General features: G+C 38.1%; 1 protein-coding gene across 1 annotated transcript in view; it reads left to right on the top strand.

Moving 5' to 3' along the window:
* LOC149240042 (uncharacterized) overlaps positions 1 to 14971 on the top strand; it is a 62406-nt gene that overhangs the window by 46498 nt on the left and 937 nt on the right. The window contains exon 4 of the mRNA XM_089373618.1: positions 14023 to 14904. Within this exon, the coding sequence (XP_089229744.1) occupies positions 14023 to 14904 (882 nt within the window). The remainder of the gene's footprint in view (positions 1 to 14022; positions 14905 to 14971) is intronic.

Below are 14971 nucleotides of genomic sequence, written 5' to 3'. Positions count from 1 at the left end.
TTGGTTCCCTATAAAAACAATTAAGTAGAATAAATATGTGTATGGTATCTAGTATGTATAAGCCATTTTTAGAACAACTTGGATATGGTACAACTGGGATAACAAAATATGTATATGGAAAGAAACATGAGACATGAAAAATTGAAAATGTCATTCATGAATTTGGAAGTAAAAATAAATAAAACATTCTTACTCATATGGTAGAGATGATTTGTAAGCAATACATGCACAATGAGTCTCATCACTCATTTAGTACTATTTAGAGTCATTACATGTTAGATTCATTGCAAATTACATATCATAAAAATATCTTCTTCAAAGTTGTAAAGCTGTTGCACATCATTAATACGAGGGATTAACTGTTACTTGTGATGTTTAATGAATATATTGTAATATGTTAATGAAGTAGACCAAGCATAAAAGTTAACGTAAGAATCAAAGATGAGGAGGTAAGAGAGATGTTAGGGGTGAAGATTGGTTGAGAGATTCATGGAAATATTTAAGGAGATATTATCAAAGATAGACATGCATATTGTTGAATTAAATATCCAATTATGACATAACTATTTTGGTCACCTAAAGGTCTATAACAGGGACCAATTGTACAATAGAAACACGAGTTGGATTGATTTTATAGAATTTCCGCTTCTGGGGTTTCTTGAGTATAAAACATGCCGATTGTTTGGTATATGTTAGTGTATATTTGCTACTAGTTATTAAAACACAATTAATATAAGAGCACATGTTTTGCTGAGAAATCTAGGGCATTATATGGATTAGAATCTTTAGGTAGATTTCTCTTAGCCTCTGACATTTTCTTGTGATTTCTCTTTTCTTCTTTCAATTTACTATGTTCCATTCATCAAGACAAATGCCAAATAAAGAAGATCACAATAGCGAACACAAGATGTAGGCACTCAGCCAGGGCAAAACCCCTCTATAGGGGAAAACCCAGTCAAACTCTTCCACTAGTAAATCAAATTGAGATAGACCAATACCTTAGACCCAAAAGAACTTCCTCCTCCACCAAGTCAGCCTTCCAAGATGATTAAACAAACTCCAATAGCCTCTTATTGTCCAACAACTTCATCTCATCAACAATCCAAAATTTCTACCCCCAGCTACTTCAGAATTTTGGCCCAGCTACAATACTGCAATTTTGGCCCTTCGAGCCTCCCAACAACTTTGCAAGTGTGAGACAAGGAGAGAGAAAATTGGACTTCTTATGCTTGACAAAGACTTCCTTTTCCTTCGCTAGGGTCTCCTTCCTCTTACTTGAATTTAACACCCTTTTTCTGCCTATAGCAATTGCAGATCGAACTTCTTGTGGATGTGTTCCAAATGATTCGAGTTGTTGCCCTTTTATAGTGGTTTTTACCTCTCTAATTTGGTCGACTTGTCTACGTTGAGGCCAACTTGGTGGAGGAGGCCTAAATGACCTATTTTACATGAAAATGAATTTCTTTCTTGATTGATAGAGCTGAAGAAGGGTCTTTTACATTATGACATTGACATAAACCCTAGAAACCTATGATGGAGGCTTTGACCTAAAAACCATTGACCCAAGCATGTGCTTTAATAAGTCAATTTCTTTTATAAAAAATTTCTTTTTTTTTTTCTTTTGATAAGTACATTACATCATGACCCAAATATAATTATGAAGACTAACACTAGTTACATTCTTCAACACTCCCTCTTAACTAGGGAGGTATTCATAATTACATATATATACAAACGTGCATGGAAGATCTCAAAGTGATATACTCTATGAAGAGTTCACAACACACACAATGCTATAGATTAGATACTTGACCGGGCTACTCTAGTTGGGTGGCACTAAGATGTACTCAAGCTTTAGCCACTCTAGGTACCATCAGTGTTTTAAGCTCTAACACCAACCTAGGGATCTAGGTGCGTATCCAAGGTCGGAGTTCCATAACCAATGCCACCCTACTTTGGGATCTAGACATCAACACATAGGCCGGTTAGATCTCCTCCTAAGCATCTTGTTGCCACAAGATGTTTCATCTCTCGTTATCAACTAAATTAGATATATGTCCACTAACATGCTTCAAAGTTCAAACGTTCAAACTTTTACAGAGAGATCCTGCACAATCACAACCCCAATCAGTAATAGACCTTCAAATATACAAGTAAACACAAATCTTCGGGGTTCTCGATCATTCTGATGCTACTTATATCATCATCAAGTTATCCAGATACAACATTTCAGAAGCTTTCTTCTTTGACTTCTTCAGTAGCACCAAATACAACCTTCGTACTTTTCAATTCTTTTGTTCACAAATCCATCTATAGTACTTTCATTCATTCTTTCTTCAAGGTATTTATTGTGGCTGTCATATTATGCCCTTCCTCCAAACTGGGTAGATATAACATTTTCTTCTATCCAAGCTCCCTCTCAACTTAGGGAGATCAATAACTACCTTCTTTTATAGCATGGGAGAAACTTCAACCTTTCAAGGCTTCATTCTTCCTCATGGCATCATTATCATCTTGATCATCATCATTCTCATAGCTTCCTTCATCATGTTCATCATTACTATCATCTTCAATTGCAAACATATTCAACTTCTTGAAGATTATGTACTTGCAAAACTTTAATAACAGGTACAACCAAATACAAATATACAGAAGCATGAAGTCAACTATATCTAAATCATGTCTTTACAATGGAAGCATCAAAACATTTAGGCTTTAGACATCAAATACCTAATCCTAGTTCGGTTCATGATCAACAAGGGTCACATCTGTTTTATATATATATATATATATATATATTAGACTTCAACATCTTGCTAGGGTTTTGTCATAAACCCTAGACTCCATCTTCAAAACATAAAATCTTAGATATCAACAACTCAATCATGATATCAATTCAATCATATCTAGGGATTCAATATTATTTCGTAGAAGTCATAATAGATTCTACTAAGGTTTTGTTACAAACCCTAGATTTCATTAATCAACAATCAAGTTAGAATACTTGCATATACATATCTACGATTTCATTATCATGCACTAGCATCTGATATCAATATCTATTAGGTAAACCCAAAATACAAAAGTTAGATATATGACAATTTTGACCAGGCTAGGGTTTCGATCATACATGCGAATATACTCCTAGGGTTTCATTCCTAGGATCTTACTTCAATTATTACAAGGGTTTCGTTCATAAACCCTAATTCACCAAACCCAAAAGATCTAATTAACAACAAACCCTAAAGAACTGGGGTTTTTACCATAACATTACCAAAAGCCTAAGCATCAAATGAATAGGATTTCATTGTATGTTCTAGGCTTTATCAATAACCCTTACGTAGACTAGTGTTTCAATATTAACATTGACATACCCTTAGCATCAAGAGGCTAGGGTTTTACAGTGAAGCCTAAGGGTTACGATTTCACAAAATGATTAAATGACAAGAGACAATATAACCAGGGTAGATTCAATCTAATGATTAATCACCCTAACAAGAATCTTTATGATTCGAAATCCTAGACATGAAAGGGTTAGTAATATAAAACACATTTGAAAATGACAACTCATTGTAATATGAAGAAGATTTTACTAAAAATCTTTATACATACCTTGAGTTACTCCTTTTACAAACCTGGTAAGTTTTCCTTAATGAATGGCTTCCTCTGAAATATGATAGCATCTTCATTACCATTCTTAATATATACCTGCAATATTTCTTGACAAGCATAATCAAAATATACAAGCACACTAGCATGGTGATTAGGATTTCCATTACCTCAATGATTGATATATATCTTGGACTATTTACACATCCTAAACATTTGTTAGATGGAGACCAATTGAATGAGAGTGAGTTTAACCTTAGACATTGACATTCTTTGCCAATCATTCAATTAACCTATGTTGCACAGGTTCGGGAACCTGGGGCGGGGATCTCGTCCCCAAGTACTAGTTTCGGGTACGGGTGCTTCTAAGAAGAACCCATAAGAACTGGGTTCTTCTATGAAGAAGCGGGTTCCCCATTAAAAAAATTTGGGTTCTTTCGTCTTGAAGGGTACGGAGAATCCTGATGATGGGTACTTGGAACCCCAAAATCAAGTTCTTTGGGGTTCATTTTAGCTTTTATTTTTAAAATTTTAATTAATTTAATGGTCTTCCCCTAATATTCGAGGTAGCTATTTCTTCATCTTGCAAGAGGAATTGGAGTACTAATGCCTTTATCCATTCAATAAAGAGAAATATGTTGGGTTTAAAGAAGGCAAAGAACTTAGTGTACATTCATGACACACTTTGTCTCATATCTCGAAAAGACCCTGGGTACAAGGAGGGTCCTTTCAAGAGATGGGACCAATACACAGATGATGCTATGTGTATGGACGAGGAGATACAACCAGATGGCCTTATTGAGCTACCTCCAGTTGCTATGGATGAGCAAGAGCCTCAAGATGAGAGTGATTCATACCTGGAGAGCATGCTAACTTAAGATCTGAGTGATGCTGATGACATGGCTTGAGGAAGCCATTGTTCACTATTAGCAATTTTTATTTTAGTATTTTAAAATTTCCCGGTTCTTGTTTGGAGATGCCTTAAGACAAATTTTGAATGTAGTATGACAATGGAGCAGTGTTGCGAAAATTGCGATAATATCAAAAAATCGCGGTTCTCGATTATTACGTCAATTTTTTTTGTCCGCCTCGGTCAACTCAGACGTTTCCAATTCGGTTCGACCATTTTTGTAAACACTGGTTTATAGTATATACCTGAAATTTTCTGTTCACTACGTGAAAATTCAACGACTAATGAGAAGGACCTAAGAATGGAGGATATCAGTGGGTGCAAGTCCAAGGATGCTACAATGATTAGAGTGCTGTTATGCTTGAGATGGGCTGTTTGGAAATGTGATAATATGGGTGCGATGCCCTAGATGATCTTACGATTGAAATTTGTTGTTATGCTTGAGATGGCTGATTTGGACATGTGATTGCTTGTGGATGAAATGCTTGTGACTCATGAAACTCTAGTGATTAGAGAGGCGACTTGCTTTTGTAACAGGTTGGTGATTTGAGTTATTTTTGGCTGATTGCTTGGTTAAGGTGTGCTCGACGGTTTGCGGGGATGACTACTCTTGGTCATAGAGGGTGTCACAGTTTAGAGGTTGCTTCGAACTTTACACTTTGGAGGTGCCCCATTGTAGATGTTAGAGGAGGTTGAGCTTTGGAGTAGTTTTGAGAAGAATTCTACACAATGAGAAGGCACCCGAAGTAAAGAGAATCATATTTGATTTTGTGAAGGACCACTTGATCCTTCACATTGCAAAGAAGAAAATGAGTAAGGATATCTATGATGCCTTGATCACTCCTGCCACACATGAGTGACATGGACATTGTGATTAGCTAATTGATAATGATCATTGAGTTTCAGAAATCAACTTCTAGTGATAGGGACGCGTCTTGGAAACCTTTTGTCCAATGTATTGACGCTTCTTAGAAGTGGCCCACGTTTGAAAATCCATGGCATGATTTTGTCTAAGATGAGACTCGACTAAAGATAGTTTCAACCAAAGGATGAATTACAAGACCTTGTGTGGGTGGACAACGAAGGGGTTGCAAGAAAGGAGGACGTAGAAAGGGTAAGGAGGATGAGTCATGTTTTTCTAGCCATGGTAGGATTTTAGGGTCTGAGGTGTTGTAAGAATGGATGTAAACTCCAGTCAATGACTAGAGAAAAATAAAGGGATGGTCAAGCAATAGTAGAAGCAAAGTGAAGGGAGTGCAGACTTTGTAGTTAGTGTTGACGGGTTTGGGTCGATGCTTAAGATTGCATTCACCATGCTTTCCTACCTAATATAATTCTAGTGTTGGGTTGTATGTGGATAGTGGAGCATTGTGTCATATGACTTATGACAGGGAGATCTCCAGTAGATTTTTAGAGCAAGAGAAAGGCGTGTGAGTAGAATTAGGTGATGATGATGCTAGTTATCTAGCGATTGGAATGTGCTTCATCTCTTTCTAGATGCATCTAGGTGATGTTCTAGAGTTGAATGATAGTATGTTTGTACTTGGTTTGACAAAAAACCTTCTATTGGTTTATTGCATCAGAGATTTGAAGTGTATAGTTGCATTGAACATCAATAGTGCACCATCAGGGATTGCAACCAATATAGTCCTTGAACTTTTTAGGCCTTTACAGGCTACTTGCTATTAAGTGAAGCATAAGATTCTTCTCAATGATAGTGGCACTCTAGCAGTAAAACTTTCCAACATCGAGGAGACAAATGTATAGGAAATATTGTGAGATGCCATGATGGAGGAGTATGATATCTAGGAGATAGTTATGAAGGCTATTGTAGGATCAATGGTTGATTCCAATCTTGTAACTCACTCATGGGAGTATTGAAGCATACCAAGATAGGTTTGTTGTTGAAGGAGTCTCTTAGAAAGAGGGAGTTGACCTTGCTGAGGCCTTTGCTTCGGTTGTTGAGGGTTTCAAGGTGCAGGAGCAAGATACCCATGTTAGTAGGTTGATGAAGGTCCTTTGTGGGGTGGTGAATGTTTCAACGGTATGCTCCTTCAAAATCAAGGTGGTCAATGTTATGATGAAGCTCCTAGGAAAGGGGAAGTTCAAGATGAATAATGTCTGGGTTTGGTGGAGAACATGTTCTCTGCAAACAGGGAGTGATAGTTTTGGTTGCTTCAAACTTGTTCTCCACTCCTTCAATGGTATGAACACTTAATGTGTGAATAGCACTTTGCTTGGAGGGAGAGCGCTTTGTGGGAGATTCTTAATGATGGGAGTTTTGACTCATATCCCATTTTCATCTAAGTTTGACAAATGGACAAGGCACTTACTTGGAGATGCTTGGCTAGGAGGGCACACATGTTTGCATGAAAATATGTATAGTGGGTGAGTTTGCACCTGTGGGTGGATACAAATATGTGAAGTAGATGAGTTGGGATTTGTTGGCACATGCCTACATATGTGGCACATGTAGAGTGCTCCATTTATGGATCCATTCTCCATTTGTGGGCCTAGTCTAGGGTAAAGGTTTTACCCTTATTGTACTTCATTCATCTTACTCTATAAAAGGAAGGAGCACATCACTTCATTGTTATTAACAGAATGATAGAGGAGAAAGCATAGAAAGATTGTAGCCTCTTGTTGTGTGATTTTTTATTTCTGTTTATGTAACTTTTGGAGAATGAAGAGAAGATAGGGCGTGCTGATGATTAGCATGTGGTGCCTTAGACAGTGTTTGCTCTGATTGATGAGCATTGCTTGGGATAAGTTGCAAGGGTTTTGCATTTCTGGCTTGGTATAAGCTGAATTTCTTGTGATGTAAAACTTTGCTTGGGATGAGCTGAATTGTTGTAATTTTTAAAGCTTTGCTTTGGATGAGTTGAAAGGTTTTTGCACTACTGGTTTGGCATGGATAAGTTGCACAAGGGTTTTGCATTTCTGGCTTGGGATAAGTTGAATTTCTGGTGATGTAAAACTTTGCTTGGGATGAGCTGAATTGTTGTTGTGATTTAAAGTTTTTCTTTGGATGAGCTGAAAGGTTTTTGCATTACTGGTTTGGGATTTGTTGGTGGTTAAGATTTTGTTTGGTTACATAGTTTTCAGATCTGTTTTGAAGGTTAGATTTGGCAAGGTTGTTGAAATGATCGAACAATTGTTTATTTGCAGTTTCTACATTCTGTATGTTGCCTAAGATGATTTGTTATTGTAGATTTGGAAGTTTGAATAGGGTTTCCAGAGAATTTAGATTCAACTTCAGGCTGGAACTTCTACAGTGCAGATCTGTGGCATTTTGTGAGTTGAAATTTTTATCGTCACATGAGATTTTAACACATCCTTCATCAAGTCTCTCCTCCATATCTACCTGTGCATCATCCTCTAGATCAACATCTCATCATGTCGCTGGTCCCTTCAAATACTCGGGTGTCTTCCTATGCTCAAGACGTAGGGCACTGTGCACAGCAACTAACTTCTCCACTCTTCTAGAGGTAAGCTTGTTCCTCTTGATAGAGTGGATGAAGCTATATGTGGACCAGTTCCTCTCTGCTGCAGAGGAACTAGCAATCTGAGACAAAAAACGCATGGCTAGATCTTTGAGCTCTGGAGCACCATCCCCATGCATCCTCCACTAACCAATCAGGTCATCTTGGGCTAGATCTATGCGATCTGCCCGAGCACCATGTGTGTTGAAGGGGCCACTAAGAGATGCAAACTGAACAAACTGTTTTCGAAATTTTGACCCCTCCTCCTCACTGTACATCTTTGCAATTGCATCTAGGAAGCCTTTCTTTACCTTTGGATCATCAATAGGAGGCACCCTCCCAGGTCTCTCAACATACCTTTTGGGTTTAAAACTTTAATGCATATGCTGCCATGTGCAAAGGTGTGTTCATGCGATCCCAACCACGCCGAATGATGGGTCGAATCTGGGAAGTATATAACTCTAATGAGGGCTCCCTCTGCTGAATGGATACCTTCACACGATCCAACATGCTATCAAAGTTCTCATAGATTTCTCCAAGACTAGGAGCATCTGAATCAGTGTAACGAATGACCTCCACAATAGGGCCCAAGAATGACACCAAATAAGAACAATCTGCCCACCAATCATTGTCCAACACTTGAAGCCTGACCTTCATCCCAGTGTCTGTCTTTGATTCTGACCACCTTCCCCACTCTGAACTCACAACCAAGGATTGTAGAGGTGCCTGTACCTCTATCATCCTCTCCAATAAGAGAAAATAGCTATCATATCTAGTATCAATGGGCTTGAGGAATTCCTTCCTCGTGTGATCCCTGTACATAGCGAAGGAGGTGTGGTGGTTGCAGATAAACATCTACACATCTCTTGCCGCTGACACCAAGTTTGATATCCACTGAATCTTGCCAATGTCCTTCAGTGCATTATTGAGTGCATGCACACAACAAGGAGTCCAAAAAATGTGTTGATACCTGTTCTGAATCAATAACCCAGCTGATCTACAATCTGCGGCTGCATCTGTCACAACTTGCACCACACTATCAAGCCCAACATCCTCTATAGCTTCTCGAAGAATCTCAAATTGGAAAGATGCATTCTTGTGCTTTCCAGAACAGTCAACAACTTTAAGAAAGAATGGACCTTCTGAAGATGTCACTATGATGTTGATTAGTGGGCGTTTTCGGATGTCAGTCCATCCATCCATAACAATAGAGCAACCAAACCTCAACCATGTTTGTCTCATTCTCTCTTTTTGCACATTAATTTTGGACACTTGTCTATCCAAAATTGTTGTTCGTAGTTTATGTTCTCTGGGTGGTACATATGAAGGCCCTATTTTTGCAATTGCTTGGACCATTTCCTTGTAATAAGGAGAACGAACAACATGGAAGGGAATCCCATTGGCAAAAAGAAATTTTCCAATTGCATCATCTGTGTCATGTTGATCTAGAATGTTGTACATCCCAGACACTGTACCAGTACCACCCATTGCAGAAGAACGAGATGCACCAGTGGAAACCTTTGTCTTTTTTGATGAAGCACTGGATGGAGGAATATTTGTATATGGATCAACATGTCTACTAGAGAACAATCCTTTTCCAGTGGCTGCCCTTTCGAGCCTCCAAAGTTGCTCTCTTTGAGCTGAATTCAGGTTCTTTGAGGGACACATATTCACTCCTTTACCTTTAATAGCGAAAATGTGGTTCTTCACCCTGGTATAGCTGCCAACAAAGTGATGCCCACAAATATTGCAGACCCAATCACGTGAGCCACCGCCAACTTTTGGATTCATTTTCGGCAGTCTAGTTGCATAGATTAGAAGTGGTTTTAGAGGATTAAATGTCTCCTTTGCAAATTTTTCCAGCTCTCTTGGTGGGCCTCCAGAATCTACACCATGCCTATTCTGGTATCTTGCCCCCTGTGACCGATTTCAACTTCTTCTTGTGCATTATGTGGCTCACTACCACTGCAGCTACTGTCACTGTTCTCACTGTTCCCAGAAGAAGTTTGACTCTGACTCATAGTTGTAACTTTGTAAGTTGTAAGTTGAATGACAAGTCAAAATGTAAGTTGCAGCCTGTAGGTTGCAACCTGTAATGAAAATAAAAAAAATTTAGAAACATTACAGCTACAGCACATGCCACACACATTGAAGTTTTCAAGTTTTGAACACTGATTTTTTTTAATTTACAAGAAAAAAATTAAAATAGAAATTAAATTTTAATACAGTAAAAAATTATAAACAAAAACAGTTTCAATTTTTTTTTTACAAAAACAGTTTCAATTTTTTTAAAACACAGTGAACAGTGAACACTCAAAACATAATGATAAAAAAAGAAATGAAAAAAAATCCTTTGCTCCTACTTAGAAATTAGAATATAAATTGAGATGTGATGTATCTTGATGAAAATATAAAAAGATGTGAAGATATTAACGAATTATCATTTGAACTGTTTGATCACCCTACAGGAGCAAAATGAAGGAATTTTTGAAGGGTTAGGGCTTCATTCTTGTTGTTTGGTTGATTACAGGTATACTAGAATAGGCTATAGCAATATTGAACAATGAAGGAAGGTCTGTCCCAAGCTTTCGGCCTTGAACTCTGAAGTTAGGGCTCAATTTTTGTTAGCTCAAATTCCAGAAATAAGAAGTGAATTTCTCTATTCTCTACTGAAGCACCAAATCAGGGCTTAGGTTTCGTATTACAGGTGGATCACTCTAATTTTCGGTGGCATTAAGGCTACATACTCAACTAATAGTCTAATACCTTCTGCGTTTAGGAAAGAAAAGGATATATCATATAAATACTTAAATTCAGTTAACAAATTTCAGGTAGGCTGTGGTAAAGATTTCTCCAATAACTTTCTACAAACAGTTAGTAGATAGCCCTACATACCTCTAAGATTTACGTTGCAACTGCCAAGGGAAAAGCTTTGTATATGTTATATCTGGTGTGCAACATAAGGAATTACTACCTAATGCAAACCTGTATTTAAAATACCGGACAGTTGAGATTCTTACCAACAAGTTTGCATACGAGGGTTTGGACCAGCACCCTTTGTTTCCTAACAGAGATGGACTGTACACTGTCCTTAATGGCAGCAGGCAGATAAACTCAGCTCTGATGCCAACAGTGTTAGAGTTAATTGGTAAAATTGTGGCTGAAAAAACTTTAACAGTAAAAAGTTATAGGCAATCTAGCCATGTCACTGCTAGAGGCTTCCCCATATGCATTGGTGCTTTTCCAGTCTCAGGGGGGTGTCCCTGGGGTTTGCATGCTCTTTTTAACCTAATGAATCTGTGTAAACTCCAATTTGATCAGCACACACAAGATACTCTTGAGATGCCCATAAGAAGTCAAGAGCAAAGGTAAACTCTCAGTGAAAATCAAGATGGTTTAAATCAGATTCCTAAGTCAATTACAACAGTTAAATAAAACAAAGGGAATGAAGAGAGTGTGCGGGACTTACCTGAATAATAATTCAAAGTGTGTGCATGAAAACCAACCAAAGCACTGCAATACTATCAAACTAATGCCCAACCAATAGATTCTAGGAGCCACATAGAAGGAGAAGGCATAATCGAAGCAAATGAATGTATTAATCAAAAAACATGGATTACATCATAGTGACAACACATGACAGGTTGTCATTGTTCCAGTGGCATGCACTAATGGAGGTGGTCTGTTAGACGGAATGTGAAAGGATGATGAGCACTCTGCTGCTGTAATCTCCTCAGAAAAAACTGTTTAGCTCCTGCAAAGTCCCTCATCTCTATAAATATAGAAGCCCGAACTACTAAATACTTCCCAACCTCAAGCTCTCTCTAACCCACACGTTGAAATGCATTTCGTCATAGCAAGGAGCGTTTTCACATTTTTCTACTTCGCTGACTACAGGATAGAGGATTATAAACCCTGCGCGTTAATCAACTGTTAATTAAAGATTAGTTTTAGCGTTAAGTTAATTAAAATCGCTTTTTTTTTGCATAAACGTGTGCCATGTCCCCCCTCGTCCCCTCTCGTCCCCCCTTGCCTCCCCTCGCCCCCCCCACGCCCCCTCACGACCCCCCTCGTCCCCCTTTTCGGAAACGCCCCCTCAGGAAAGGGAAACGACTCCCTGGCACGTCCCCCTGAGTTTCCTCATTTTTGGGAGCGTGGGAAACGACCCCTACTTGTCCCCAAGTCCCCGGAGCACAGGGGGAGCGAGGAAACTAGACCCCTTGGGGGGGGGGCGAGTCCCTGTGGAACACTGTATTTTCATAATTTATAATTTCAGATACGTATTCTCAAGTTTGCATGTTGCTTTTATATGACAGATCCAACTTCTGATTTCAAGTATTCACAATTTCATTTTTTTTGGATGCCTAGTTTTCCAATCCTTGTAGTTAATTACCTTAACAAGTATTGCATTGGCCTCAGTTTGGTGCCCTTGGCACCTAAGTTTCTTTTAATGTAATGTTTGAACTTTAGAAACAAGTTGCATAATGTGTTCTTATTTATTTCTTTGTTACAGGGAAAGGGGTTTAGTTTCCTTCTTTATTTGTTTGTCACAGGAAAGGGACGAACATACAAGTCTATGACAACACCTTATTTAAGCTTTTATGTTAACAAACTGTGGCATGTGTTGATTCCTTTGTTCTAATCTGTCAAAATGGTGAAAAGAAGATGGAAAGATGTGAATATGCTTACTTTACATATATTAAGAATGACATATGTGAATGGAGGGTACCTTTTGGCTTTTGTTATATTTTAGTCATTGGTTATAGATTTATCTGCAGCTTTTGTGTATAATAACAAGCTTATAATGTGGAAGAGAGAATTACAAGTTTCAATGCATTTAGTTGAACTACGTAGTTATTGTTAAGAATAGGATTTTCTCTGCTCCACAGGGTTGAGTTTTTAGTCAAACAACAGATAAATCAACTGTATTTCATTTGGAAGAATCAGGATTTTACAACCTCATAGTTTGTTGCATGAATTATTCAAGTCATTCTCAACTTATAAATGATTGTGCAAATCATGGAAGTAGCCTGCAAGGCATATGAAATGCAATCAGGTTGCTCCATACGTTTTGTTTGGGATTGGCCGTAACTTGTCTTTTTGATCCTAGCAGTGTAACATCAAAATTCTTGTAAAAATGTGATAACTCATTTCTAAAAGGACTGAATGAAATTTGAATTGGTCTTTATTGAGCATGTTGTGTATTTTTCATCCTTGTTAAGGAAGGGTTTTTATTTTTCAGTTTCTTGGGTTCATTGAACTATGGATCATGACATCCTTAATTTTCATCAGTTCAGAGAATTTCATAACTGCCATCTAATTCGTGAAAGGATGAAAAGTCCAAGATATTTAAAATGCTTCATAAATTTCTCGAGTTCTTTTTTTCATTACTATGAAAGTGCGACTGATGTTTCTGAAGCAATGAGTACATGCATTAATGAAATTACAAATGTTTCACTGACAAAATGCAATATGCATGTTATGGTGAAATGGCAATGGGTGCAGCTACTGTTTATATGCTAATCATCACCTTAGATACAGAACTTTTTTCCAACTGTTTGAGTCAACTGTAACAAATGAAAATACATCCTGAAAACAATAAACCTCCAACTAAATATCTGACAGTTATGGTGAAATGACTTGATCTTAGGACAAGGTTACATGTCTCCCTCTTTGCACATAAACCAAGATTTCTTCAGTGTCATTCATGAACCTCAAGATATGGACAGTCTCTTTTCAGTCTCTCATGCAGGCTACACATTCTCAATCCAAAGTATGCTGTGGGCTGTAGTTTCTCTCTGGCCCAATCTTTACATTCATGCATATTATCGAGTTGTATTTGTACTAATCAAGTTCCTGTCTTGCAAATTGCATTTTGTACGGGACAAGTTTGGCACCATCTTTAAGCTTCGTTGGCCTATTATTTGTTGGTACTGTTTTTATGATTCTTTTCCTGGTTTATTTGTTTTTATGCCTTCCTCATTTATTCATTATGTTTTATTTTAAAATCTCATTTTTCAGGGTCTTAGCCCTTCTGAAAAGTCAAAGGCAAGATCATTGCGGCCAATTGATACAACTGCTGCTGTTGTTAAAGGTATTCAGTTAATAGGGTCATCTCATCCTTTGAACTCTCCCAAAGTTCCTCAGGGTGGGAAGCTTCTAGTTCTCAAGCCAGCAAGAGAGACAGGATCTTCTGTGTCTGTCAAACCTAATAATGGCAGTCCTGTCAAAGGAGGCAATACTGGTAGCAGCTCATTTGGTGTATCAGCTGCAGGTGCCTTTGATGTCAGTGGAAATGCTAGTTTGGTGAGTTTTAGGAAGCAGAAGCCTCATGCTGACCCCAGAGCAATATCCTCGTCTGGAGTGGATAGTGGGTTAGGGCCACGTGGAAAGGAAGTCAACTTTTTGAATGAGGAAAAAAAATCTGTCTCACAAGCCCAAAATCGGAGTGATTTTTTCAATGCATTGAGGAGGAAAGCATGTGAGGGTCCCAGTTCTACTACAACTCAGGACAAGTCTAATACATCAACACTGCATAAAACTGATCATAAAGCTGATCAAGAGAATGAGAATGTACACCTGAGCACTAAGGATTTAATAGAACTAAAGAATGAGTGTTCTGTTGAAAATGTAGCAGAGAAATCTGATATTGTTCATTCAATAGTCGAAATAGAAGCCAGTGAGAAAAATAAAACCACCTTGAATGGCTTTGTTTCTGTAGAAAGTGATATTGTTATTAGGGATACCAGTGAAACTGGCAATCCAGCATCTGCCAACAGGGTTTCTGTTAAGGTTGGTTCTGAGGAGGAAGAAGCAGCCTTTCTTCGCTCGCTTGGGTGGGAAGAAAATGCAAGTGGAGAAGAGGCACTTACAGAGGAGGAAATCAATTCTTTTTATCGGGAGGTTCGTAATCTCATTTGTTGAATGTTGATGGTTGCTTGTGTTTTGAAATGGGGCTCCAGCAATTTTC

This window comes from Pinus tabuliformis, chromosome 8 (genome assembly GCF_031772625.1).
Source record: "Pinus tabuliformis cultivar Carrire ecotype Pingquan chromosome 8, CPIR1, whole genome shotgun sequence".
Lineage (NCBI taxonomy): Eukaryota > Viridiplantae > Streptophyta > Pinopsida > Pinales > Pinaceae > Pinus > Pinus tabuliformis.
This window is presented reverse-complemented; position numbering and strand designations above follow the sequence as displayed.